The sequence below is a fragment of the Salarias fasciatus genome, chromosome 16 (genome assembly GCF_902148845.1).
Source record: "Salarias fasciatus chromosome 16, fSalaFa1.1, whole genome shotgun sequence".
NCBI classification, from domain to species: Eukaryota; Metazoa; Chordata; class Actinopteri; order Blenniiformes; family Blenniidae; genus Salarias; species Salarias fasciatus.
This window is the reverse complement of record NC_043760.1, coordinates 12,673,148-12,699,545: the sequence shown is the minus strand read 5'-3', so window position 1 is coordinate 12,699,545 and position 26,398 is coordinate 12,673,148. Positions and strand designations below refer to the sequence as shown.

At 42.0% G+C, this 26,398-nt stretch overlaps 1 protein-coding gene across 1 annotated transcript in view; it reads left to right on the top strand.

The window, feature by feature from the left end:
• tmeff2a (transmembrane protein with EGF-like and two follistatin-like domains 2a) overlaps positions 1-26,398 on the top strand; it is a 141,210-nt gene that overhangs the window by 34,196 nt on the left and 80,616 nt on the right. The window contains exon 3 of the mRNA XM_030111418.1: positions 24,815-24,944. Coding sequence (XP_029967278.1) covers positions 24,815-24,944 — 130 coding nt within the window. The remainder of the gene's footprint in view (positions 1-24,814; positions 24,945-26,398) is intronic.

The window sequence follows — 26,398 nt, the reverse complement described above, 5'->3', positions numbered from 1 at the left end:
CTTTGTGCATCATTATGAAGTATTGTTAAAGTCAAATGCTGGCAGAGGAGGAGAATAACAATACTTCCACTTTCCTTGTAGGACAGTTTGACTTTAAACTTACATAACTTTTACATTGCTCATGAATGCACCATCGATCAGCCTTAAACAGCAAATATTTAGAGTCAAATGAAACAATTACATTTACAGATCTACCTCAGGTTCAACTTAGTTTTTATTAGACGAGTGTTTTTTTTTTTTTTTTTTTTTGGGCAGATGAAATCCAAAAGTAATTGATGTTAAAGAGAATGATTAAAGAGAATGGTGTTAAAAATAAATAAAGCATGTCCTACTAGTCCAGTCTGGGAAAGTGGGAATTTATGCAAAAACGCCCACAAGCAGTTATTTCCGCTACCAGCATCTGTAAGGGTTCTTTAGAATAAATTGAGAATTTTTATACTTCTCTTCAAGGATGTCACTTTTATGAGAGACATTATATCTTTGCTTGTTCAAGTATGTCTATACTATATATGTTTTTTTTGGAAGATGCTGTGTAAAATGCAAAGTAAGCCTTTGAGTTGTTTTGCTTTTATCCTAATTTATTTATAGTTTCATCACTGGGCTGGATGTCCTTGTGTTACATGGAGCTGGCACCAATGATTTTCACACCTTTCTCTCGTGGGGGGAAAAAAACAAAAAACAAAAAACTTTTATTGCTTTTCAGCCAAAATGGGAAAATGGTCTGTTGTTTAGATCAAACCAAAGCACGTCTTACCAGTAAAGTAAGCAATCGGACACCAGGGGAGATTTTAACGCCATGTTGCGTCTCATAGAAGGGTTCGGAAACCTCGGTTACTCATATGATCACTGTTTATCCAAGACGCTCTCTGAAGCAGATCCAACCTCCGTGTTGTTCTTCATGTTAGAGCATTTTTTGAAATTATAAATTTAAAGAGCTCTCACTCCTCAGCAGACCTCCTCTTTTGGACTTGACTCATCAGGTACCTGCTTAAGATTGAAATCCACTAGTTGCAAAATTGAAGTACTTGAACTTGTAAGAATGAAAGAGGCGCAGTCCACCCACCTTGGCGGGTGCTGGAGAGACGGAGCTGGAGTCTCCCACGCTGTCTTCAGAAGAGAACCGATCAGGTACGATGAGTGAACACACCTGTGTGGGTGGACCACAGGATGTGTCGGGTCTGTTGAGAAGACGCTGCAAATACCGGCTAATAACGTCCAAATAAAACACAGAAGCTATTTCTGATGAATCGCTCGGGGGTGATTCATTATGTAATCAGTGGGAAACATCAGAGGTATGCATACACAAATCAACCATAACATTAAAACCAGCTGGGTAGCGCCTGACCCGTAGTCTTTTGGCTCTGAGGTCAGAGTTGAGTTGAGAATTGCGGCTCGAGACTTGTCCTCCCTTGACCCTTTTTACTTCCTCAGGCAATTATGAATCAATACAGACAACTTTAGATCAGGAACACCTCACAAGAGCTGCAGTTTTCTGCACTCGTCTAGTCTTCACTGTTTTTCCTTTGTCAGTCATTCTCCTTTTCATTTTTCACTGTTCTTCCACACTCTCTTAGACATCAGAATGTTTGATAATCATGCAGAAATTCAAGTACGCAGAATGCAACCCTCTGTTTTTTCTAATGTGTCTTTTTGGTTTTTTTCGTGTTTTGGTACGAGATGCATCAAGCTAAACACTGGACTTTCGCATATAAAGTGCATTCGGCCTGATAACCAGTCAAATTTATGCCATAAATTTGAAATCTACACTGACAGAGGGAAGACAGGTGTGAGATTATCTTACCAGAGAAACTGAATGATCACATTCTGGGGTAAATCATTATACATTTAGTGATAGTATTTACATTATACATAGTGATAGTCAAATATAGTCAATCCATTTGTTTGATGGCTTCTTTCAGACTCTCACAGTCAACACATCAAGTATGATAACAAAATGTTTCTGCCTAATACAGTATATCCCATCCCAGAAACACATCTTATTCCTCTACGTTCCTGATGGAATATAGGTCTTCCACTGGCACTTGCTATCTTACCCTTTTTTTGATGTGTTTTCTTTTGAAACGACCTGTACACTGGGCTTTCTTCTGGTCTCTACCCTTTGAACTGTTGGGCATGGGTGTCCCTACCAGGAGTGTGATACACACACAAGCTATCTCACGATGATAAAGTTGTAATCCCATCAGGATAGATCTTTGTCAGTGGTCATAATGTAAAGGCTGACCAGGCAGAGAAAGGCTCCGAAGCTTTTTTGGTATCGCTGTCGTCCTTATTTGTTAACCTTGCGCGTTGAAATGGTGAGAAAAACCAGCCTGGCGCTGAAATACTTCTTTCAGATCTGAGTGAAATCAACAGAGAATTTTCCCCGAGTCTTTTTTTAAAATGTCACACTGCTAATTATTTTGGTCAGGGCAATAGTGTGTGCTCTAATTAACTGCAGCTATTTCTTTGACTTGACAGGAAGTATTATACCCTGACAGGTTTTATTTTCAACAAGCAGCTTATTGATTTGATTAAAGCCCCCCCTCTCTCTCAATTACCTTAAAAATGTGCCACAGTGTATATTTCTGTACTTTCTTTTAATGAGGGAGTTTGCCAGAGCTGTCTTGGAAACACTGGTACTAAAAAATCTATTTTCAGCCGATTCATTATTTCTTGAAACGTAACGAGGAAGAGCGTTTAAAATGGAGATGATCACAATGAGCGCATTTAATGTCCTCATATCTAATTGTAGGCAGAGGTGACGGTGAAGCTGCTCTTAGATGTGGGTGATTGTGAGCGGAGCCGCATAAAGAAGAGTGAAATAATGCAGCGGGCTGGAGCCGGGCGGTGCTGCAGCCCTGCAGAAATCCACTGCACATGCTGAGCGAACGGCTTTGTTAAAGGTAACTATTGATTCATTAAAGAAGCCACAAGACCTCCAGCTTCTTTCTCCTGCTTTTTGTCCGATACAAATCTGCCTGATCTCCTGCCTGGTATGTCTCACTATATAGTGTTAGTTTAGTTTGTGCCTTTGCAACTATGTGCCAGAAACAGTTTTTTTTTTTTTTTTTTTTTTTTGTCCGCACTGCATTGGGAACTTCTATGGCCAGAGGCATTATCTTTTTGGGGGATTTGTTTGGTTTATTTGTCTCTGTCTCGCAGTATTTCAGTAATGGTTTGAGGAATTTTTTTTTCTCCAAATTTGGAACAAGCATTCACGCTTCACAATGTACACGGCAGCCACTGAAAACCTTTCAAATAGAAAAAAAAATAGAAAACACTAACCTTGTTATTGTAGAACACTTTATTGACTTATTGAAATATTTCAAGTCTTAGAACTTAACAGTGTGTCCCTGGTGAATAGTAAAAGGTTGCACATTCGTTTTTCATATCTGATATCCTCCGGCTTTTTTTTTTCTCTACAGAAAATTGGCTTAAATGTGAATTTTTGGATGCATTCATGCAGCTGGATATGCACCACCTTGCAAATTAAACACACAAAACCAAATAATCAAAAAATGTCTGATTCCCAATAAAGTGTCAATCAGGCAGATTATTTTCAATCCCAGTCCTTACCAAATCTAAAAAAAAGTTTTTCCCACAGTTATACAGGTCTTAATATACACTTCCATTTTGGGTCCATTTACACAACAATGGTGTTACTGAAATGCATGCTTTCGAAATCGCTCTGGGCGTCTCCGGCCTGAAGGCAGCTGGCTGGGTTCACCAGGTGGAGGCAATCTATTAATTAAGGGAGTTGAGAGAGTCACAGGGCAGTGAGAAGGAAGCAGTGTGTGACACTTGCTGGAGAGGTTCCACAAAAAAGTGGACTGCAGGATTTCAGCTTGATTGAAAGAAGGAAGAAGGAGTCAATGAGTTTTCAGTTATGTCTTGGAAGCTTTCATTTGGGTTGCTGTGAATTGATTATCTGATGAAATGCAGATTAACATTAATTTAAAAAAAGTCCTGATTAAAATGTCATATGTTTAATTCAATGTGGGTAGAGTGTACAGTTAAGAATGTGGTGATTTGAAAGTTGTTCCTCAGGGTAATATCTTTGTTGAACAACGCTATTTAGGGTCCTTTAAATGTAAGTATTCTCTCCTTTATTTTCAAGGTTAATTTCTGGTAGTTTTAAATTAAGTATTTCATTTTTGGTTTTGCTGACTGATTATTAATTTTACTTACTTCTCTGTGTTTATGTTTTAATTTTTTTCACTGTTTGGCCTTGATGACTTTCAAAATAAACAAGACAAAGGAAGTGGTTCTTGCTCATTTGAGTGAAATCCAGTCCAGTCTTTTGCAGCAAGCTGCCCTTCTCAAGAGGAAGAGCTGCGAGAGTGAGGAGCACTTCTCGGTGCGATTTCATTACAGAACCAACCTACAGCACCAACCCATTCATGCCATACATGTTTACTAATTTTCATAATTTTTGCAATTTCAAAGCGTGTTCCAGCTAACAGCAACCCCAAACATTTGTTGGATTGTACTTAAGTGACTTGGAGAATTTAATTCCAAAACTGCTGAGTAATGTCTTCAAAACAAGTTATAATGGACTGAAAATTTAAATACCTTGTATACACTCTGAAATTCCATCAAAGCTGGTCTATCCCTGAAACTCTTTAGGTCTCTCCCAGTTGCAGCACACCTGATTGCAATTAGAGCTCGTTACTGGGCTTTTTCACACACGTCAATAAAAAAAATTGAGGTACTGAAGCAGGGAGAGAGGAAAAACACTGGACAGCGGCCCAGAGGACCAAGGTTGAGTAGCCCTGCTCGAACTGTTCTCTCTCTCTGCGTGTCTTCGCCATTTCTCTTCTCTCCTGTCTTAGTTTATTGAGAAATTGTATTTTGATAGACTTGTCTACTTTTGCCACCGCCCTCCCAGAGTTTCCCGTGCGGGCGTCCTTTGCCACCTTTTAGAGGGAAATGGAACAAATGGAACGACCTTAATGCAGCATCTTGTACACAACTCATCTCTCTGGAGATGTCTCCACATCAGCTGTCCTAATGTGTTACTGTTAGATAGTCAGCCTGCGGCACTTAAGCCCGGAGGGTCTGATAGCCACTGTGCAGCACTCAGTAATTTCAGCCCACCTCAGGCATTTCTTAAGTGTGAGGTTCGTGACAAAACCTGTCCGTCTTCCCAAAGTGTGCACTATATGTGTGGCTTTCCTCTAATAATTATGATGTCAAGATGATCCACTGTATTTATTTTTACATCTTTAAATTGGGTTTTCACTATTTTTTTTTGCATTATTCATATTCTATTTTACATCTCTCTTAAAGGCTTTAAGGTGAAAAGCTCCACTGTGTCTCGGTACAAGATGACATGACCTTCACATGCACTCACTCCACACAGACATGGCGTTCCCGGCACAAGGAACACCTGCAGACTCGTAACTTTAGTTGTGTGAAGATGATAACTCCTGGTGAAGAGTTCTGGAAAACGCTGATCGAACGGGTCATAAATGCCGTCAGTTCTCTCTTCTGAGTTCTTTCTGCTCACGTCTTGGTTGTGTTAACAGCCAGAGACCTCAGCCTCGGCCAACCGAGACATCTGACTCCATAAAAGCTGAAATAAATTGTTGAACGGGAGACACGTCGCCTCCTCTCCCCCTTCCGAATCCGAACACGCACAAGCACAGGAAAAAAATGCGTAAAACTGACAACTCTCATTACGTTGGGTGTAAAATTGTCGTTTTAACCTGCATAAACCGGACCAAACTCTGAAATGAATTTTAAACCTTTTAACAGAAGCACTTTGAGAAAAGAGCTTCCTGTAAAAGCTTCAAAAAGGCTGAAAACAATGAAAGCCTGAGCGTGATAGCTTTGGAGTGTCAACCCTTTCTTCCTCTTGCCTTTGAATAACTATACTGCCTGCGCGTACCTAAAAATAACCATCACATCTAATATATCGCCTTTTTAATCACCAGCACCACATGAAAACAATAAATGGTCCGTGTAGCTTATAAAAATATAATAGGAAAATGCAGCTTTTTATTTCTCCCATCTGAACAATACATAAAGGGTCTTGTCTGACTTGATTCTTCACATTATATTCTGCCATGGTCTCCCCGTGTAACACTGGAAAAGATCAAATCAGTGCTTTAAAATTGTCAACATGGTGTTTATGACCATGTTTAGAAGTTACTAAAGTTATCCTGTTCTTCGAGGTTGGAGAGCATTCATGGTCATAAATGAGAAATCCACTGTGGTTAGTGGGTGGAAGAAAAAAAAAAAAACGGTGCTCAGAAGTGTTTAACATTTTGTTGGCCTTTCCATTTGGTGTGACCTTCTCTGAAACTCACATCTTCCACATTCACTCCTAATCAGGAGAACATTTCTTATCATTACAGCTTAGAGGGGCTTCATCTTGAATTTTGGATTAGCTCAGATCAGGGTTGTCAAGTTTTAAGTTTTTCGTTGTTGTGGTACAAAGTTTATATGACTGGATGTCTGGATTTTTGCAAAAAAACAAACAAACAAAAAAAAAACAACTAATAATTATGACTGAATATTCCAACAATCTAAACATAAAGCCAATTTTACTGAAACCTTCTACTGTAAAAGTAGTTATGTAGTTTGATGAATGTCTTATTTTACCAAGGCGAAACCATAATAGTAAGTATTTGAAAAAAAGTATTTACTATTACAATTGGCTTGTTTAAAAAAAAAAAAAAAAAAAAAAAAAAGAGGCACATTGTTATAAAACAGACCTGTCTTGCATCCATAGTGAACAAAACACTGTCACATGTTCAGCCGAAGTAGAGTTGCATCAATTTCAGTCACTGGTCGAACATGAATCAACATACAAGGAAATGAAGTGTGAAACATGCAGCACTAATGTGACTGTGACTGACCTTGTTGTGGAGAAAACTGAAGGAAAGTTGGAAGAGTTGGAGATCCAATGTTTTACATGTCATGGTTATTTGAAGGAAATTCATGCTGGCATGGATAATGTGGAATGCACAACCTGCGATTCTGAGGCAGTAGTTTGCCGATGGTCTATCCAGCTCGACATCTGCAAGGAATAGATGTGGAAGTTACACTAATTATCACTTTTGTTTCTTGAGTCTACCTCTCCTCCATGGAGACAGACACATTCAGATTAGTTTTTTTGTGATAATGCCCCAATGTGTCTGGAAACTTCCTTCACAAACACTTCTCACTTCACGGTTTCACATTTCATTTAATGCTAGTGAGGCTCAGTGTTCCATTCAAACTCTCCATGGCAAACGCAAGGAAGCAAACAAGGAAGCAATGTTGGTTTTAGAAGATTTTTGGAATGTTAATGTTGCCAAAAAGCACAAAAACCCTTATTTCAGTACCATTGTTTGTAATGCTTCTGTTCAGCCTTGGTCAGTGATTGATCAAATCTACAGTATCAGGTGTATTTTGTCCATTATCTGGCTTTAGATTGTAACTCTTGGAAAATACCTTTGTGATACATTTCTCACATAAAATTCTCTTCTTTTGAGGAAAGTGGGCTTTAAGGAAGCAATACTGAGACCCCGTTTACATCAGGGTTTTAAGTGAAAACTGAAAACTTTGAGTTTTGAGTGTCCTTTCCCGCGACAGCAATGCTCGGAGCCACCAAACATAAAACTTTTGGAATATTCCTCACCAAAGTAAAAGTTATTTTAAACAGTCACCATCTCCAAATTTCTGATAACTCTCGGGTTCTGCTTCAGTGTACACGGCTGAAGCGTTGCCGCTGCACATGCATATTTCTCCTGTAAATGTGAGAGTGGACGGACAAAAACAACAATGGCGTCCGTCAGAGTGTCATTTCTCCTGGGATTTGGTAAATTTAGAGTCACCCATCATAGCAATCCAACTTGGTCTTCTTTCCATAAGAATGTCTGTGTACTTGTTAATGTCTATAGCATTATTGTTCTCTGAACCACTGTGTGTGTTTCTGGTTTCATTCCCAAAACAAACTGCAGCCACTAGTGACCTGAAATGAAAACGACATCCGTTTTAATGGTTTCTCCCGTTGCCGAAACGAAAATGCCAAAATGATGCATTTTCATTTGAAATGTTGCCAGGCAAGGGGAGCCTGTAACAGCAAAGTTATCGGACAACTGAGAATTTTGGACCTCTGAAACAGCATCTGAGGGGGTTTATGTGGGTTTCGCGGTCAGAAGATCGCCGTTGTGTATTTTAAAGCTGTGCTGCAGAGCAGTTGCGGAGACGGCTGAAAGAAGGTGAGCGTGGAACTCTTAAGTCCGACAGCTTTTGAGCGCTTTATTCTCTCAGAGGCTCAGAAAAAAAAAAAAAAGTTTTAATGGCGATACAAGAAGAGGGGACAGCTTCTTTGTCTGCTTCTTTAAGTGTACTTCTCTGATGTGCAAACAAGTGTCAGGTTTGCTGTCAGCCTCATGGCTCCTCGTCCTCTTTAAAACTTTCAAAGGGAGTTTCTGAAGGCCAGGTAATAAACTGTTGCGTCGCACCCTCAAACTGCCAGGACGAGATCAGTGGACTCTGTCCTCCCGACGCGGTCCCGGGCTCCAGAAGAAAATGTCAGAGTTGCCATTGAGATTCATTCTATGTGCCACACATGCTGATGAAGGGAGAGCCGTGTAGTCGAGCATTTCACACTCCCATTTTATGTTGCGGCAGTGCCTGAGATGCTGGCGCAGAAAGGTTCCCAAGAGTGTCCTCGAGCCGAATGAAATCCCTTCTCAGCAGTTCTGAACCACTGACTCTGTATTTAGGAGGATAGTGAGCAGGCCCACATGTGCAGTTGCTCTCTTGAGATGTAAGCACACGAGTAAAAGTTGTTGTTGAGTTCGCCTTGTTATAGCACTCACAGTCATAACATGTAGACTGCGGGTTTCTTTTTTGCTGCCTTTATGCATCTTTAATTATTGTCTCCCACTGTTAAATTGCCAAGGAGAGGCTCAGGAGATGTCAGGATAATGCGATTGTTGATATAATGCATTCCAATTTGCGCGTGAGCTTGGCAGTCTCCCTTGGGCTGACATTCGCCGGGTTCACATTAGTGGCCTGCGAAGCTTTATGGGATTGTGTGCGGAGGCCTTGTCCTACTCACCCTGTCTGTGTTTTCACTTTCTAATGGAGCTATTATAATTTTAAGGGCAGACACAAACAAGTTAGCAGGGAGTGCATGCAACTGTAAGCAAAGTAAAATCTAAGCAGCACGAAGAGTTTTGAAGGTCGTGCTGCTTCACTGTCCCCTCTGACCCAATGTTGGACAAATTACAGACGCCACGAAGATGAATACATGACAAACCATATACACTGAGACAGAGTCGTGCACAATCATTGAGAGCAACAGAACTGAGGATATCGGAGGAGAAAAGGACACCAGACCTGGAACAAGACAGAGACGAGGAAACAGAGGCCGAACATGAAATATGGACCAAAACTGAGACAGAAACCAGAAAGGACCGAAACTTAAACCAGAAGACGTTGACACCGGTCTACTAGGAAACTATTAACTGAGAGCATGAAAGGCAATGAGCACCTGGACAAAACGCGTACCTGCGAAAACCAGAACCTGGAGATTAAAATAATTCGTAATGAGGCTTTCAAACGTAAAAACACAGAAATTGACAGATCATAGAAATGTCAAAAACCTCAGGAAACAAAGACATGAATCAGACAAGACTTCAGCACAACCTGATTTTGAATCAGGAGTATATTTTCAACACCGCTACAGTCAGTCAACAATTTGTTGTATGAAGCTATTCATTCATTCTTTCACCTGATGTAACAAGACCTTTCCATTATAAAACAAATGTGTTGTGATGGGATAGAGGTGATTACTCAAAACTGATTCATTACTTTGCGGAAGCAATATGGGATTTTCTGGTGGTTTTGGAAGAAAATGCTCATAACATAGCTGATGGGGGTCTAAAAAAAAGCACTTATTAGATACCACAGTGAAGATGATTAGGTCCTGCTGAGCGTTGTTTGAGCTATTATGTTACTTGAAGTCATCACATACTTTGTATTAGTTTACAAGCTGCAAGTCCAGCATGTATGTATACAGTAAATAGATGTGGCGGAGTCGTGCACTTGGAGAGGTGGCATCTGCCTTGCTGTGAGCGAGCAGGCCGTCCCACAATGAAGAATCGCTGACAGACAGGCTGCCACAGTGAGTCCATTTCAGTTTAAACCTTCTCGGGGAATAGCATCTGCCAAATTTCCGGCATGCACAGCGGTCCCCTGCTACGCTAGCATAGCAGCACTCTGATTGTGCCTGACTGGGGTAGTCGTATCATTAGTTTGTGTTATGGTTGCTGTTGATGAACGCAGCTGCTTCGGCAATGTGACACGAGATGGCTTGAGTAGTTCGAGCAACATATTCCCCGTGCATATATAATCATGCATTCTTATCTGAAATTGTAATATTTATTGCAAATGTTGAAAAGCGAATGAACATCACTTACATGTCAGGCGGGTCTATCAGACTCCGTTTACGCAATGTTTAAAGTAAAAATGCATCCATTTTTGTTTCAGAAAAGGTTTGTGTTTGCAGGGAAATATTTTGTAAACGATGTCTGTTTACATGGAAAAGACAGAATGCAGAAGAAGGTGTGTGCAACTTTACTGATCCAGAAAACTTCTTAGCGAAGCCCCTGTTTTTCATGGAGACTGAGTTGGAGCCTTTTCAAAAAGTTCCACTTTGGCAATCTTTTTCAAAAAGTTGAGTTTTCAGTGGCTCCAAGAACCCTTGTTTTGTAAACAGACACAAAAACGGCAAAGAAAGTTTTGCATTTTCATTTGAAATCACCTTATTTAACACTCATGACCCCTACACAAGTGCATTGTGGGAGCTCATAGCCAGCTCATACAGAGAGAAAGGCTTGAACTTGTTTTTATGATAATTAGCCAGTGGCGGCTGCGTGTTGACGTTTTCCACAGGGCCCACGTATGGATTACTGGGAGTCCACAATGTTTGACATTTCTGCTTGTTGTGTTTAATTAACCCCACTGAACTCCGGAAAGCCCTTAAGACGTGGCGCTGATGTCGTGGCATTTTTGGTGCATGAAGAGTCACGGAGCACTTTCCCACAATCAGAGTCCAGAATCTTGGTTTTCCAACCTAATTTTTGTGCACAGTTTACAGTTGTGCCTCAAATAAATGGGCTTTGCGTACTTTGACCTGATGCAAAGTGAAACGTCTAATGTTGACCTTTAGGCTTAGCCTTTAATCTTTATCTGTCTGTATATTGAAAATTAACCTTTAATGTCTACTTTAGTTTATCTTCAGCAAAGAACAGAGGGAGAGTAGAAGTCATTATAGACTATTGTACAAATGCTTTTTGCACTTTATTATGATTGCAAAATTGTTGAAGAAGTTAAGGCATCAGTGATTGTCAGTGTTACATTTGTAATCCTCTCGAATCCTGAACTCTGAGAGTCCGGAGGGCTAAAACAGAAGTTGCTTAGGAGGAGACAAAAAAAAAAAAAAAAAAGACTGAATAAACTTCAGATTCAGAGTGTCTTCCAGATTTCATAGGATTTGAAGAGATTCGACAACATGGGAGTCATCCTCCATTACTCATAGCTGTTTGATTGCTGTTCTTGTAATTACTAGCTGTTTTCAAAACTGTAATGTGGCACTTATTCATTTCCTTCACAACCACATAAGCAAGCGTTTATTTGGAGGAAGCCTCTAAAACAAAACAGTGGGAAATGGTTCAACAGTCCCCTCTGGAAACTTCAAGTACAATTCAAACCAACTGTAGAAGACGAAGAGCATCAATGCAGGCATGAGAGGTTGAGGATTATGAGGAGCCCGGATGTGCTTGTAGTTTTTGAGAGCTCTGTGGAAGAAGTTTAACTAAAAGCTTTGGACACTGGCGTCCATAAACTTCACCCTGTGCCTGTGCTTTGACAGTAAGAGGAACTTTGACGACCAGCTTTCAGCTTTTTAGATGAGCGTGGATACCACTTTTTTGTTGATTTTTCAATCTTCTTTCACTTTGTTAATGTTTCCAGCTGATTGTTCTTGTGTGTGTGGTTCCATTACATAAATGAACAATATCAGCTACTTGTGGCTCAATATCAGAACTGCATCATTTTCAAAGCAACACTGTCTAACTGTGAAACTTTTCAAAAAACAGAAAAAATATTTTCAATTGAAACGCTGCCCTGTAAATGGGGTCAGTACTGCCACTGTTACATGACAGACTCTCACCAAAGTATCTTTTTTCATTGTGAATCTGTAATGTTCCATATTATACAGATAATGGAACATTTCTGATTACATTTCTCCATTATGTCCATATTTTCCACACAGAGGAAATCACAAGGGGCCGGATCCTTTACCCATTATAGCTGCTCCTCTAAGTGCAGATGCTACAAGCCCTCTTGCACTGTACGGCGCTCACACTCCGGCATTACTTCATGCTGGGTCGTGCCTCCCAAATAAACAGACAAATAGAGATTCTCTGTCAGTCGTGTCAGGATGGTTCTGCACCTCAGCGGCTCACTGAGCTTCCTCTTTGTTTTGTGACCAGCGAACAAAGCAGGGCTTTTTCACGTCACAGCTAAACAGGGCGCCTGAAACGCATTATGCAAGAATAAGTCTTGATTTTCTGCGGTGACCGAACGAGAGGAAGACGTATATATCTGCAGGTGTGTCGTGAAATGTTATCCAGTGTTATGGATGATGCCGGCTCGATCGATAATAGCTGCGATGTGGCTGCTGAGCAGGATGAATGTCTTTCAAACACGAGAATGAAAGCTAATCACCTCATCAGAAATATGCTTTCATTTACCAGAAGGAGCCCGAGGATCCGGAGAGCACTTTAGAAACAGTTTTTCTGCCCTGACAAACATTCCTTAAGGCAGTTGGTAAAGTTTCCCCCAGGGTGCCACCCTTTGAAGGTATTTAAAGCCCGACGCTAAGCTGGCATCGGGCTCTTGGGGAACCGAGGGGCTGCACTAATCCATCTGCACGGGCAATCAGCTGACGTGCCGATCTAGATCTCTGGGAAAAGCCTATCGCGACCCTTCCTCGTGCTATCATACTCACTCTTCTGGGCCATGACCCAGTTTATCTGCAGACCAGACTCACCTTAGACGCTCAGTTTGACAACGTTGTCTCTGTTTTAAAAGTAATCCGGTGATACATGCATCCATGAGTGCACTACAAAGGTTGTTACTCATTTCTCTAGGAAGTAGACACACTTTACTGAACACAGTATAGTATAGAGGGCTGCTAAGATGTTTTATTTTTCACTTTCAGATAAGTGGCTTGTATTTTGAAGTGTGTTTGCTCGAGCTCAGACATGAGGTTCGTCCTCCGACAGGAAACGCTGATCACTGCTCTTCACTCTCTGTGTTGTGGCGATGAAGACATTAGAAGTAAGACATCCACTCTCCCACATTTAGCCGGAGGGTGTTTGGTGGAGGTATGCCTGGATTTGTTGCGACTCCTCTTCGTGAGTTTCAGAATGAGACATTGTTGATCAAAGCTCTGACTAATGACGTGAGCATGTGTGACTGGAACATTTTGATTATCGCAGTTGTTGTAACTAATGTTCACGAAGTAGCATGTCGTTTGTGTTCTCCTGCTTGAGCTTTCCCATTTACATTCTTCATCACAGCATATTGAAAGTCTTTTCATTTTCATTGTTGTTCTTGAAAGTTAATGGGGGCCTTTATTCTGTCCTTATCAATATGCTAGACTTTAAGGTTTATACATTATTCAAGTGCTTCCATTGAAACATTGTAACATAATATGCTTGGGAAAAAATGTTCAGTTCAAAAAGGTGAAGGTTTTCTTTATATTAAAGTCACAAAGTTTCCTTTTTAACACTTTTTTTTTTTTTTTTTTTAATTCTGCTGATGTTTTCCTGAGTGGTCAGATGGACTTTGCTTTATTTTATCTGCTGAGAAGTCAAATATTTACTGAGCTCACATATTACAAAAGCATGTGGGCTCACTCTGAAGGTTTTGGGCTCATTTTCATTTGTTTTCTTTATCTTTTATTGTTGCTATTATCCAGTGATGTACATAATGCTATTTTATTTTGTGTATGGGGAAAAACCAGTTAATGAATGCATGCAAACAAACTTAAGTTTTCTCAGTTTTTTTTTTTTTTTCATAAATAACTCCTCCTACTGTTTTATTTGAACCAAAGTGTGTGATCCCAGTATTTAAACTGTACATCCCTTGTTGATGGTTGTCGTACAAGGGCCTTACTGTTTGTGAACTGGATATTGTTGTTCTTTAACTCAGGACTGAAATCGGTGGGAACAGATTAAAAATTCTGGCTGGCCTCCCTCCAGTGGATGAAATGGAGATGAGATGTGCTTGGAGTCCTAATGATAGCTGTATAATGGGGCCCTTGGGGGACATGGCCATTGCTGTTGACCACACTGTAAACCAGGAGCGATTAACTCATTTGTGTTCCAGTTTCACATACAGGGCAATCTTTTCAGATCTTGCCCAGTATTAAAGGAATTTGCTTTTCAAAACATACTATTTCTGCAGCTTTCAGCATCTATGTTTCTTGGCTACGAACTTGGTTCTCATCCTCCATCCAGTTCTGGGTCTTTTTGGCGGTTTTGGCCTCGAGTCTTTCTGACACAGTGAATCTCCCACTAGACAAATTAGGAACTGGAGGTACTTTTCGTGTGAACTTGCGCTTTATTGTTTTCTTCCTTTTTTTTTTTACTCTCTGTAGGATTATCTTCGAGGCAGATTGAACCTTCTCGTCAGCATGTTTGTTAATTAGTTGTGTTATTTTGAGCATTTGTTGGACCCTGTTTGTTCGGTTTAATGTTTCGGAGTTGTGTTGACTCAGGTTTTTCTGCATTTTGAGCTAATAAAACTAAGTTCAAAATTCCAGAAAAATAAACGAATTTCATTTGAAACCCCCTCCCAAAAAAAAGAAAAGTTGAAGAAAGAAAATTTACACTGCTTTACTTTTCTGTTGACATTGAACATTTGGGTCTGAAGAAAATGAAGCAACTGGTGAAATAAATGTGTTAGTAAGTTAAACAAAAGCCTTACAAATCAAAGAATAATAAGAAAGATGTGAGGAAAAAAAGCCTCTGAGTTGCTTCCCTACCTTCTGGACAAACCCTAAGCATCAGAAACAAAAGGAACGGACGATGCTGTGGTAGTCGAATTGTGCTCCTATAGCAGGAATGGACCTTTTATATCACTGAATTTATGGGAACGTTTTTCTACAATCCATTCGTAGCTGTAAGCAACACAAAGTTATAAAGAGAAGCTATTAATTTGTATTATTCCATACTGAAATATTTAAAAGCTATTTATTTGGCTGGTGTTTATGGCTTGTGGGAAGCAGCCGCCGCCCTGCTGTTGCTGAGACTATATGGAAATGATGAAGATGGTGGGAAAAAAAAAAAAAGAGCTAGTTTGTTAATGCTATGATGCTGACTTGAATCGGTCACTTTATCAAAAGCAACCTAGGTCTTCTCTTTAATGAACTGCTTCCCAGTGTCATTAATGGTCTGGTTTACGAGGCATGGGGAAGCGTGAACTTTGAAGCTCAGATAATGCACCGTTTGATGCTGACAAGGACCAGCAGCCGACACAACACAACACAGACCCAAACTGAGGTATTGGCGATGCTGCCATGAAAGATAGTAAACTAGCATTAGTCTCAAAGCCGTGGTGTCAGGGCCAATTTGTAAAAACATACTTAATGCAACAGCTTTGTGGGTATTTCACTGTATTTTGCACCAAAAGTTTTCATTAAAATTGGCTTCATGTAGAGATTGTTGTAAATTTTGGGAGTAATTGTTTGGTTTTGTTCAAATATGGACACTTTCATCATTTGCAGTCTGTACTACAACAAAGAAAAACTTTGAAGTTGAAATTTAAAGGTTATTATGGCTCTATTTTACCAGTCCAGCCCGTGAAATTTGGATAAATTAAAATGTGTTTGACCCCTCTGAGAACATAAAGTCCCCAGTAAAGCATGGCTGGAGTGAAAACTAGACACTAAAATGGAAGCACCTCCATGAATGTAACTGGATCTTCTGTAGCAAACCTTTGGAACGGTTTCATATCTCTTGGTCTTGGATCGCTCATCTGTTGTTATTTGATTCCACCACAATGACGGTAATATTGTCAGTAATTTCAGATCAAGTGTTTAAACAATGATCTGAAGAGAAAGTCAGCCACTGAATTTCTGTGCACTGGCTCTGTATGCTGTATGCCTCACTGTTCATAATTAAAGGTATATCAAAAGGATTTTGTGGTTTACCACACTGGTACATCTAATTTAAGGCAGGGAAGCATAAAGAGAAACTCAGCTATGTGGACATGAAAGCATCGGAGGCTCAGACTGTTTTCTACTGCGATGCCTGGTTCCCTATTTATTAAATATTTTCGTCGTTATGCAAAACCTGCATGTTTATTACATATTGAACTCCAACTGGCACCAGACATGAAATGCCTTGAATCCTGAGCATATGGCCCCGATTTGCTGAGCTCCTGGAAAAAGGCGTGCACAATGGAAGGCTAACACAAATTCTAGGTTGAGATGCATTTAGTATGTGGATGATCAACGAAGAATGGCACCATGACCGACATCACATGTCCTTTCCTTATATAAGGTGTTGTTTACTTCAGAGCAGTATGCTGGAAATGGTCTCATTTCCCTGCTTGGTTGACTTCACCATGACGTGATTGGATGAAACGCTGAGCCTCCACGAGCACAGAATGAAATGTGACCCCCTGGAGTTAAGCAGCGGTGATCAAACATGATGACTTCGCCTCGTACTCGCCGGATTATATCAGGGATCTTTTAGGAGTACAAACACGCAGTATCTGACCCGATACCCGATTCTGGTATTGATATCAATGTGTGTCTCTGACTCAAATGTTTTCAGACGTTGTAATTTGTATTGCTCAAATAATTGATCAGCACAAACCTCTTGTATTTTGTTTGATGTGATACACTCGTCCGATATTCCCTTTGCATGCACGTGTTATTTTGTGCGTCTCTCAGAAATGGTCCTCGGTGCCTCCATCGTTGGATCAGCTTCCACACACATTTTACTACAATGTAATTCGTTTAAGTGGCTTCAGCGCCGTCGCACGCTGCAACGCCTCAAGTCACAGTTCTGCGTTTAGCTTCACAACTGCTGATTGAGACGGAGAGGAAAAGCAGCATTTTCTCTTCAAGAAAGGATGTGAGAACTAAAATCTCACACTTGTGTCTCAAAACAGAAAACATGTGGCTTTGTAGCCTTGTAACATTTATGTAATTTATAGTATGTTTAAATAAAGCGACGTATTAGGTTCATCTCAGGTTTTTAGCTGAGAATGTACTGTTGAGATTTGCATTTCACTGATATGGAGGATTCTTAATGCTCAACAGTCCCAAACGTGCTGTTTGTCAGATTCACACACACACCACTGCTGAGAGCTGCCATGCCAGGGGCTCAGTCCATCCCTCGGGAGACGTTTGGGATCCATTGTCTTGCCCAAGGACGCTTAGACAGGGGGGACGGGGGATCAAACTTGCAACCTTGCAAGTGAAAGACAACCCATTTAATTATCTGAGCCACAGTTTCCACCCATGTTTAACAAGATACTTTAGTTTTCAGGGTGACGTTTTCTCATTGTTCAGTTAAATTTAATTTTAGCTCTAAAGCACTAAATGCAACTGTTATTTTAAGGGACTTTTACCAACAACAAAAGCAAAACAAAAAAAAAAAAAAGCCAACCCAATAACTCAATGTGAACAAACAGGACACGATAGAAAGGAAAAAAAAAAAATCCCTTTTAACAGGAAGAAACCTGTGGAACCAGAGTCAGGTGGAGGCTTTGCAGTTCCAGTTGGGGTCAGGAGACAGGAGAGAAAGTGACGGGTCAGACACATGGATTGTGGCAATGGATTCAAACCCTGGTTCGGGTAGTGGGTAGGGATTCTCCAGGGTTGTTTTTAAGATAAACCAAAGTACTGTCAAGTAAGAATTTGTTTTGTTCATTTGTGGTTCAACTTCTACATCTCTGTCTCACTTCAGAAGAATTCCCCCGCGAGGCTGCCGTCCACACACACACCTCTAAGTGTGATTTTCTGCGGGTCGGGATTTGTGGCATGTGACTAATAGCCGCTTGGTGTGACGACCATTTCGCATGTGTGGCGGTCGCGGGGTTTTTGGCGGAGAGCGGCGGCGCTCTGCCGGACGGACGGATGCGTCATTTGTTTTCTCGCTTATTGAGGCTGATTTTCTGTCATGTTTGTTCTTGCTGCATTTCTCAGAGCTCTCCTCCTCAAATTGGCACGCTCCTTCCCTCCGCTCCGTAGCCATGCACTGATGCGTGCACCCGCCTTCACTTTGCATCGCTCCTCTCCTTTGTCTCCCACTCGCAGGGATCGCTCTCGTGCTCGTCCATCCCTCGCCGCTCCCGCACGCTCTCCTCCTCTTTCCTGACGCCGCTGCTAACATCCTATAGTCCTCTTGCACTCATCACTTGCACTTTCTCGCCTCTCCACGCTCCCCTACCTCTCTACCTCCTCACCCTCGTGTCCTCTTTGTATTCATCTCCTCTTTACTACCCGTCCTCCACATCTCCTGCTTCCCTTCATGTCTTTGTTCCACCTCTGTCAGCCAACACTTATGTCAGAATCACTGGGATCTGTTCTGGAGGCACCGGCTGAGTGATGATGGGCCACGTTGTCGTGTGTTGCAGATTCTTTTCACAGGCAGCCTCGTGAAGGGTCTGGTGGCTTTTTGCTGCCGTGTTTCTCTGCAGGATCCCGGGCAGGTAGAGACACAACAGGTACTGGCTGTGGTCCCAAAGCTTACCTTGTGGAAACTGGATGGAGGGAGTGTGTGTGAGGGGTAGGCAGAACCACAGCAGCCCCTGCAGGAGGTTTGTGGAAATTAGATTTCTTCTGACTGGGAAGAAAAATTCAAATAAAACAAGCGTGGAGAAGAATGGAATCTGAATCGGCTTAGACGCTTGACAGTGCTGGATGACATGATGTTAATGTAGCTCCGACGTTGCCTCAGTGTACTTGTGCGTGCATTTTCACTTGTAATCAATACAGTTACTGAGGTGACACACAGGTGCACCGACGCTTCCCCCATGAAAGAATCTCGTAGTGAGACGGCACAACTGTCCAGGTTCCATCAGAGCCAGGCTGTGGGGCAGCGTCTGTGACTTTAGCAGCGCTGCAGCCAGCGGGCACATAAGGCCGTGCCATATGGCCCCGGGCACCGGCCCCCACTTTGCTGTCTGCAGAGAATTGTTGAGGATCAAATTTTTTCTCACCTTCTGTCTCATTCACTGCATCACATTACCATTTCCCACCCACCCCCCCAACCCCCCAACTCCTCTCCTGCAAAATTTTCCCTTCAAATGATCCCACCTCTCACTCTCGCTCGCTCGCTCGCTCAGATTTCTCCTGACACCTTTCGTCTTTTCTGCTTCTATTCATCTGACAGCCACGCGGGCCGACTTACAGTAAAGAGTGCAACAGCTGACGAAGCTTATATTTGCGGGCTGCCAACATCACACGCCGCTGGTTATCAAGGAAACAGAGGATCAAAGCGGCAGCGCCCCGACAAGGGCTATAACAAGAACGCCTTTGTCTCTATTACGGTCGTGTGCTGTCTAAAGGAGCGGCGTGTGAAGAAATGCGAGTCGGGAGAGAAACTTTCAAATCAGTAACCTCCCCGGCTAGCTCTCTTCCCGTCACGTCAACAGCAGCCGCAGATGAATGGAGAGAAGTTGGGAGATAAGTGTCAACATTTTTTTCTTTTTCAAACAGGAATAGTTGAAGATCTCTTGAAAGATTCCGTCAAGATGAAGAAAAGAAAAAAAAACGTCCAAAGTTTCAAGCCTTCTCTGGCTGGTTCGGTTTATGTTGTTGAGTGTTTTTCTGCTCACCTGAAGTACAAAGGAAATGCAACCGGCGTGCTCTGTAGCACTCATGAGACTCTCCTCTAAGACCACATGTGGGCCTTTCTGGGTGAGACTAAGACATGAAGCCCCCTTCAGAGAAGAGCGGAGGTTTAAAGCCCACCGTATTCTCTCCTTTCCAAGGGTTTGGAGCCAAACGCTGTAGAAGATCAAGAGATGGGTGGTGGTGGAGGAGGGGGGGGGCATGGAGAAGAAGACGCTCTTAAAGGACCCCTGCAGGGTTCTGCCGGGCATCTTTCCCTTCCGTTGCATCACGCCTGGCAGAAAGTTAGAGTCCCCAGGTTAAGGACAGCCCGAGCCAGATGGGAGCGAGCGAGACGGAGGAGGAGGAGGAGGAGGAGGAGAAGGGGGGGAGAGGAAGGGGGAGGCAGAGGGGAATGATAGGGAATGGCAAAAAAAAAAAAAAAAAAAAAAGGCTCAGACCCTGCAGTAAGCTATTCAGAGCGCCTTTGTGGGGTTGCCATTTTTTCATTCTCCTGCTCTTCTTTGAGGGGATTTTCTTTCCTCTCTCTCTCTCTCTCTCTCTCTCTCTCTCTCTCTCTCTCTCTCTCTGTCTCTGTCCCTATTTCTTCTTCTCTTTTTTTCTATTTTGTGATGTTCGTTTTTTCTTCTTTCTCCCTTTCCCTGTATGCTTCGGTTTCTTCAGGCACTATGGTTCTTTTTTATCGTGCCAAGTTTGTTGAGCCAGGGCTCTGTCTCTCTCTCTCTCTCTCTTTCTGGGCTGTCTGCATCTCACTTCTGTATTTCCCTGCACTTTCATTACCCCCCAGTCTCCTTCTGTCTCAGTCTCATCCTTTTCCACTGACTTCTGCCCGTTAGCCCAATTTTGCAGTTTTTTTTTTTTCTGAATATTTCCCTCTCGTCATCCCCACCGCCTCTCCCCTTCCTGCATCTCCATCCCTTTGATCAGGAGCCAGTGTGCCATTCCTCATTCTCCCTTTACCCCCCCCCCCCCCCCCCCTTTTTCTCTCCTTGTATCTTGTGTGTAATCGGCCATCTTTTGCCCCCTCAGCTTGTTAAAAACAGCGTTGGCTCTTGATCGCAGAGACACTCCCGGGTTCCTGCATTGATGCCTTGGTTATTTTCGTGGCGCTCCTTGCGGCTGACACACCTACCATGAACTAAATCCAAAATGGGATTTGTGTGCCTTCGGAAGTGTCATGCTTCCTTTTGTTATTCAGAAACGAACATCTTTCACCACCAGCTGTTGAAACATTAGCCACATTGATATATTTACCTTTAAAATTGACATTTGTTACAGGAATACCATGTTCACAGACAACCAAGAAAAGTTCATCTACTATAGTTTAACTCGATCAACGGACACTGTAGGTCTTATGCAAATTAACACTTTAACGACTTTAGAAATTCTGCCCTTTCATTAAACTTTGAGCGAACATATGGTAATACCTGCCATATCGTGGTTTCCCTCCAGAGTCTCGGATTAATCGTCTGTTTTGAAGTCGGTTCCATTTTTTTCTCACTCATCCACATATGCCATGTAAACTCTCGCTCCTCAAGGACCATGTTGCTAACATGAACAATGAGACACGCCACAGACGGGAAATTCAGCAAATATTGATGCACAACTTTACAAAGTGGGTCTGGTAGCATTGCTGGGACTTGAAGTTTTCATTGTAGTGATGAAAGAAGCCGTGATTGACACGATCAAATACAAAATGCAGCAGAAAATCAACTATGACCAACATGAAGAGACTGAACCTGCTAGAAATAGTCAAAAAGTAGAGATTTCACATATTTATAGAGTTCTCAAAAAACTTGTTTTGGGTGTCCGTTTGCACGACAGAGGTGCCTGAAGTCACTGAAAACACAACTATTTGAAAATGCAAAAGCATTGCGCTTCTAATCATATTGAAAATATTTCAAACTTTAAATGTGAAATTCAGCCTTGTAAAAATTCATTCATTTTCACACAATTGCTTTGTGTCACAGCTGTGGTCTGACAGTAGTCTGTATTTGTCGCCAACTGCTACACGCTGCTAATATTAGCATTAGATGCGCTGTGTATGTGTGTACGTGTGACACATTATACTGCATACTTATAATAATAATGGCAACATCCAAGTTCGATTGTTTCAGGAGGTGTAAGTAAACAATTTATTACACTCCACACAAAACATTTTTGCATATGCATGATCGGCTGCCATTTATTTACTCTGTTTTGTTTTTTTCCGAGACCAAGATGTTAAAATTCTCATCACAACAAAAATCCACAGAAACAGACCATTTAAGAGACTCGGGAAGATTATAGGTCAAACCAGAGACTCTAGACAGAACATGAATATGCTATCGAAAGAAATATTAATAAAAAGGTAAAACTTTTAAGTGAGTAGCATTAAAAAAAAAAAAAACATTTTCTTAGTAAAGAAACAGCGTAATTTAAAAATCAACATTTATAGCAAGTTCCTCAGAATTCAGTCAAGAACCGGTGCACTATAAAAAAAATCTCTATTTTCTGATATCGGTGGCTGTATTTATTGCTGCTATTGCCTTTTGTTAAAAAACATCTATTGATGCACAATGAAGCGGGCAACGCTGGTAGTTTAGCACCTTACATGCAGCCACTGACCTTTCCTTCATTTGATGCGTTATCACCAGTTGCCAGACTGGCTAATTGGAACTGAAAGAGCGGTTAGTATTCTCTTCATAAGTAGTTTTGAAGCAGAAAGAAGTTTGGAGCTCAAAGCACCGCGGCGGGTTTTCTCTCGCACCGATGTGACAGCAGCGAAACAAAAAGGCTCGGAGTCCCGGCTCGACTAAGCCAATAAGAGGTTTGCGTCCCGTAAACATGCATGTGCAGACTTTGATTTGCGTTAATACCCCTCCACACTCGCGCCTCCTTTATGAGAGCCATGTAGTTTGTTGTTTTTTGTTTTTTTTTGTGGTTGCACAGACGGATGACGTTGCCCAGAGAGAACAGATTCCCAGGAAATCCATCAGAGACTTAAAGTGGAGAACAGAAGTGGCGACAAAGAGCCATGAGCTCCTTAGCCTAATTCCCGCGGGGACGATCCGGTGAGCTTCGTGTCCTTCCGATGTCACACATTGTGTCACACGCTCGCCGTTTTTCCAGCACTTTTTTCGGCCGAGCAATGGTTGTGCAGGACCATCTGATAACCGTTCCCTCTTCCCGGGGAATACCAGGTGATATTTCTCCGTTCGATAATCAAGTTTGGTATTCCCGCGATGTCGCGGCGGCAAATCAGTATCAAATCAAACGAATATCTGTCCTTCGTTCGAAGGAGAAAAAAAAGAGCACGGTTCGGTGCCATCAGTCATCTGAAGAATCTTGACGTGCTCCACAGCCAGCAAACCATGTGAGGAAATGAATGAGTAATGTGCTCCTTGTGCTTTAACAGCTATTTTGCCGAGTGCCCTTGAGCAAGTCACTTAACCTCCTCCTGCTCCAGTGGAGCAACACGAAGTGAGCAGTGTAAAAATGACCCGCTGAAACATCCACGATGCAAAAACCAAGCTTATATAAAACCCTGTCTTCAAACATAACCTCCTTTAAGAGATCTTCATAAAAAAAAAACAGCCTTGAAGCTTTTCAGTTTGGATTATTCTTGATTTTCCAGGTTCCTGGATAGATATTTATAGCTGTTTATGTCTTCACATTTAAACACATAATTCATATGCTCATTAACAAAGAAGGTGAAAAGTCACTGATGAGCAAATCATCAGTGCTTTTATTTTTACTCCTACGCAGAAATGCAAATTTAACAAATACGCAACGCTGTAAAAACATTGTTATCAGCTCGACGGATAGGGTTGGCTTCCAACACTGAGGTTGTTTATTTAAACTCTTGAGTTCAGCCTGTTCATGTGCAGAAGTGTCCTTGGGCAAGATGTTGAACCCTGAGCATGTTGCGCAGCAGCTGTGGACAAAGGCCTTCAAGTGTGTGTCTAAATGTGAGCGGAGTGGGGAAAAAAACATGCTGTTTAAGGTCACAGGCCTGTTTTAGCATCTTATCCTGCAGTTGTTGGTGATGGGTATAAAAATAGGTGGATATCTTTTTTGTTTTTTAACAATCTACGGACCACATGTGCATGAGTGTGTGACGGCTGTCTTCACTGTTTGCTGTTGTAGAACCTGCTCCTAATTTTGTCAGCGATTGTACTTTGTGTAAAATGTCAGCCCGTCTTTACAATACCAGGTTGAGTATAAGTCAAATAAGAGATCTTTGAAGCAATAACTGAAGTTATTTTTTTTGTTTTTGTTTTTTGGTATTTGGACAAAACTGTTTTAAAACAAAATGCCAGATATATAAATTTTGTATCCAAAAAGCCTCAACATACTGAGAAGCAGCTGGTGATTTCACACTTTGTCAGTGTAGGAGGTTTTTGTTGTGTATAAAACTCAAGAAATTGAGTTTTGATTTAAAAAAAGGTGGGAACTTCCCAACCAAGAGTTTAATCGCCAGTCCATTGAAGCATTAAATACTTGAGTTTAACCAAACAAAAGCCATAATGTCAATGATTATCTACTCTACAAGGAGGGTTATTTCTGAGCAGCGATTGCAGCTTTTTGATGATTAATAAGCGTAGAGCTTCGGCAGGAGATCTTTACTCTGGGAGCGACAGCTGTCAAAGACTTCCCACTCAGCTTCTGGAGACGCACTATTGTCGGTCAGTTTCGGTTAATTATACGACTGCGAGCAGCAGTTAGTGAAGGGAGCAGCGTGGGCGTCGGCAGTTAGTGGAAAGTTCCAGCATTCAAACCATTAAATCAACACAGCGGCGTCCACACATCTATGAATGCCGACGCCGTTCGCCCGTCCCGGCGCACCTGCGGCGTGTTCGTTCCTCTTCATTTCTTTCCGCCACAACCTCGTCTTGACCCCTTTTCCTATCCTCACGCGTTTCTTCCTGCTCTCTGCTCTCCTCCCCGCAGTGCAACAACGACTACGCCCCGGTGTGTGGCTCCAACAATAAGAACTACCAGAACGAGTGCTTCCTGCGCAGGGACGCCTGCAAGCAGCAGTCTGAAGTGCTGATTATGTCGGAGGGAGACTGCCCTGCTGGTATGTATAATTTACGTTATGGCACCTACACAGGCGAGCGCACGCTGGGGGAGCATGGATAGCAACCCGCCCCTGCAGTACGCGCCGAACATATGCAGCGGCAGACGACCGCGGGTAGACCCGGGCGAGGAGGGGGAGGAAGAGGAGGCGGCGGTGCCGGCGGCGCCGGCACTTGCTGCACAGCTGTCTGCGAGCGTGCACGTGAAAGCAAATGCGAGGCTATGATGCTAAAAGCTTCGATCCCCAAACTCTCAATGAGCCGTCGTGTAATTCAGGTGTGTAGGTCCTCAGATAGAGATGCCGATATTATGATGTTGCAAAACCAACATCAAGAAAACTATACGAGAGTAATGTGAGTTAAATTTATCTCAAATTTGAAAGCATAGGATGAAAAATGAAACGTTTCAATCACTTGTGATTGATTACATTTAATAAGCACTCGTGTTGGTGATGGGTTTTGGCAAGCAGCTAAAAGTTAGTCCCCGTCCTTTAAAAAAGTGACATCGATACATTTCTAGTCACAACCAATAATGTAGTAATGTGAAAAAAACACAACTTGTCAACAATATAGTGATGAGTGTCCATCACACTGTGCTCATTTCTGAGAGGCCGACTGCACAGAAGTTCAAGAAATGCAGCCTTATTTATGTATTTTTAGTTAATTGCTGCAGTTATTACATTTTAAATGATTTTTTTTTTTAAAGATGTAAATCACAAAGTGCTTGACCATAATTCATAATGTAACATCAATCATGTTGTACCTTTTACTGGCAACATTGCGGTCATAAATCAGATATCTTATTAGGTCAGAATTATTACATAATTGGCCGTACTCCTCAGCTTGTTTTCTGCTACAAGTTTTATTTGTCATCATTACATGTGCGTGTTTGCATTCCATTGCGTTTTAATAATTTTCTCGTTTCCCCACAAATCGCGCCCTCCTTATGATTAATGGCGTGTGCATAATGCCAAGATTAGACGAGATGATAACAGCCTTCAAAGGAGTTGCTCAAACTGCTTGATGTATGAAATGAAATTAAGAGGTTGACAGAATGATGCAACATCACCGAGCTCGGATGTAACCGGCGGCGGCGGCGGCGGCGTCCTCGACCGGGAGGATGCGGCGCTCTCATCAGACGGGAAACCAACGTGGCAACATGGCCGAGAGCCCGGCGGAACCGACCGAGCGATAATTGCGCAGCTTATTTCGATTCGCCGCTCCCCACGGAAAGTTAAAGAGATTTGGACGGCCGCGACCTTTGGCTGCACGATGTTTAAGAAAGTGTCAAAAGGCACATGTTATAAATACTGGCCAGATTGTCATAGGTGGTTACTGTAACGCTGCAGCCACGAGGCATTGCTCAACAAAGCAGAAAATTGAATGACTTAATCACACATCATCTTCAGAGCCTGTTTTTTTTCTTTCTTTTTTCTTTCTCCTTTGCTGGATTGTG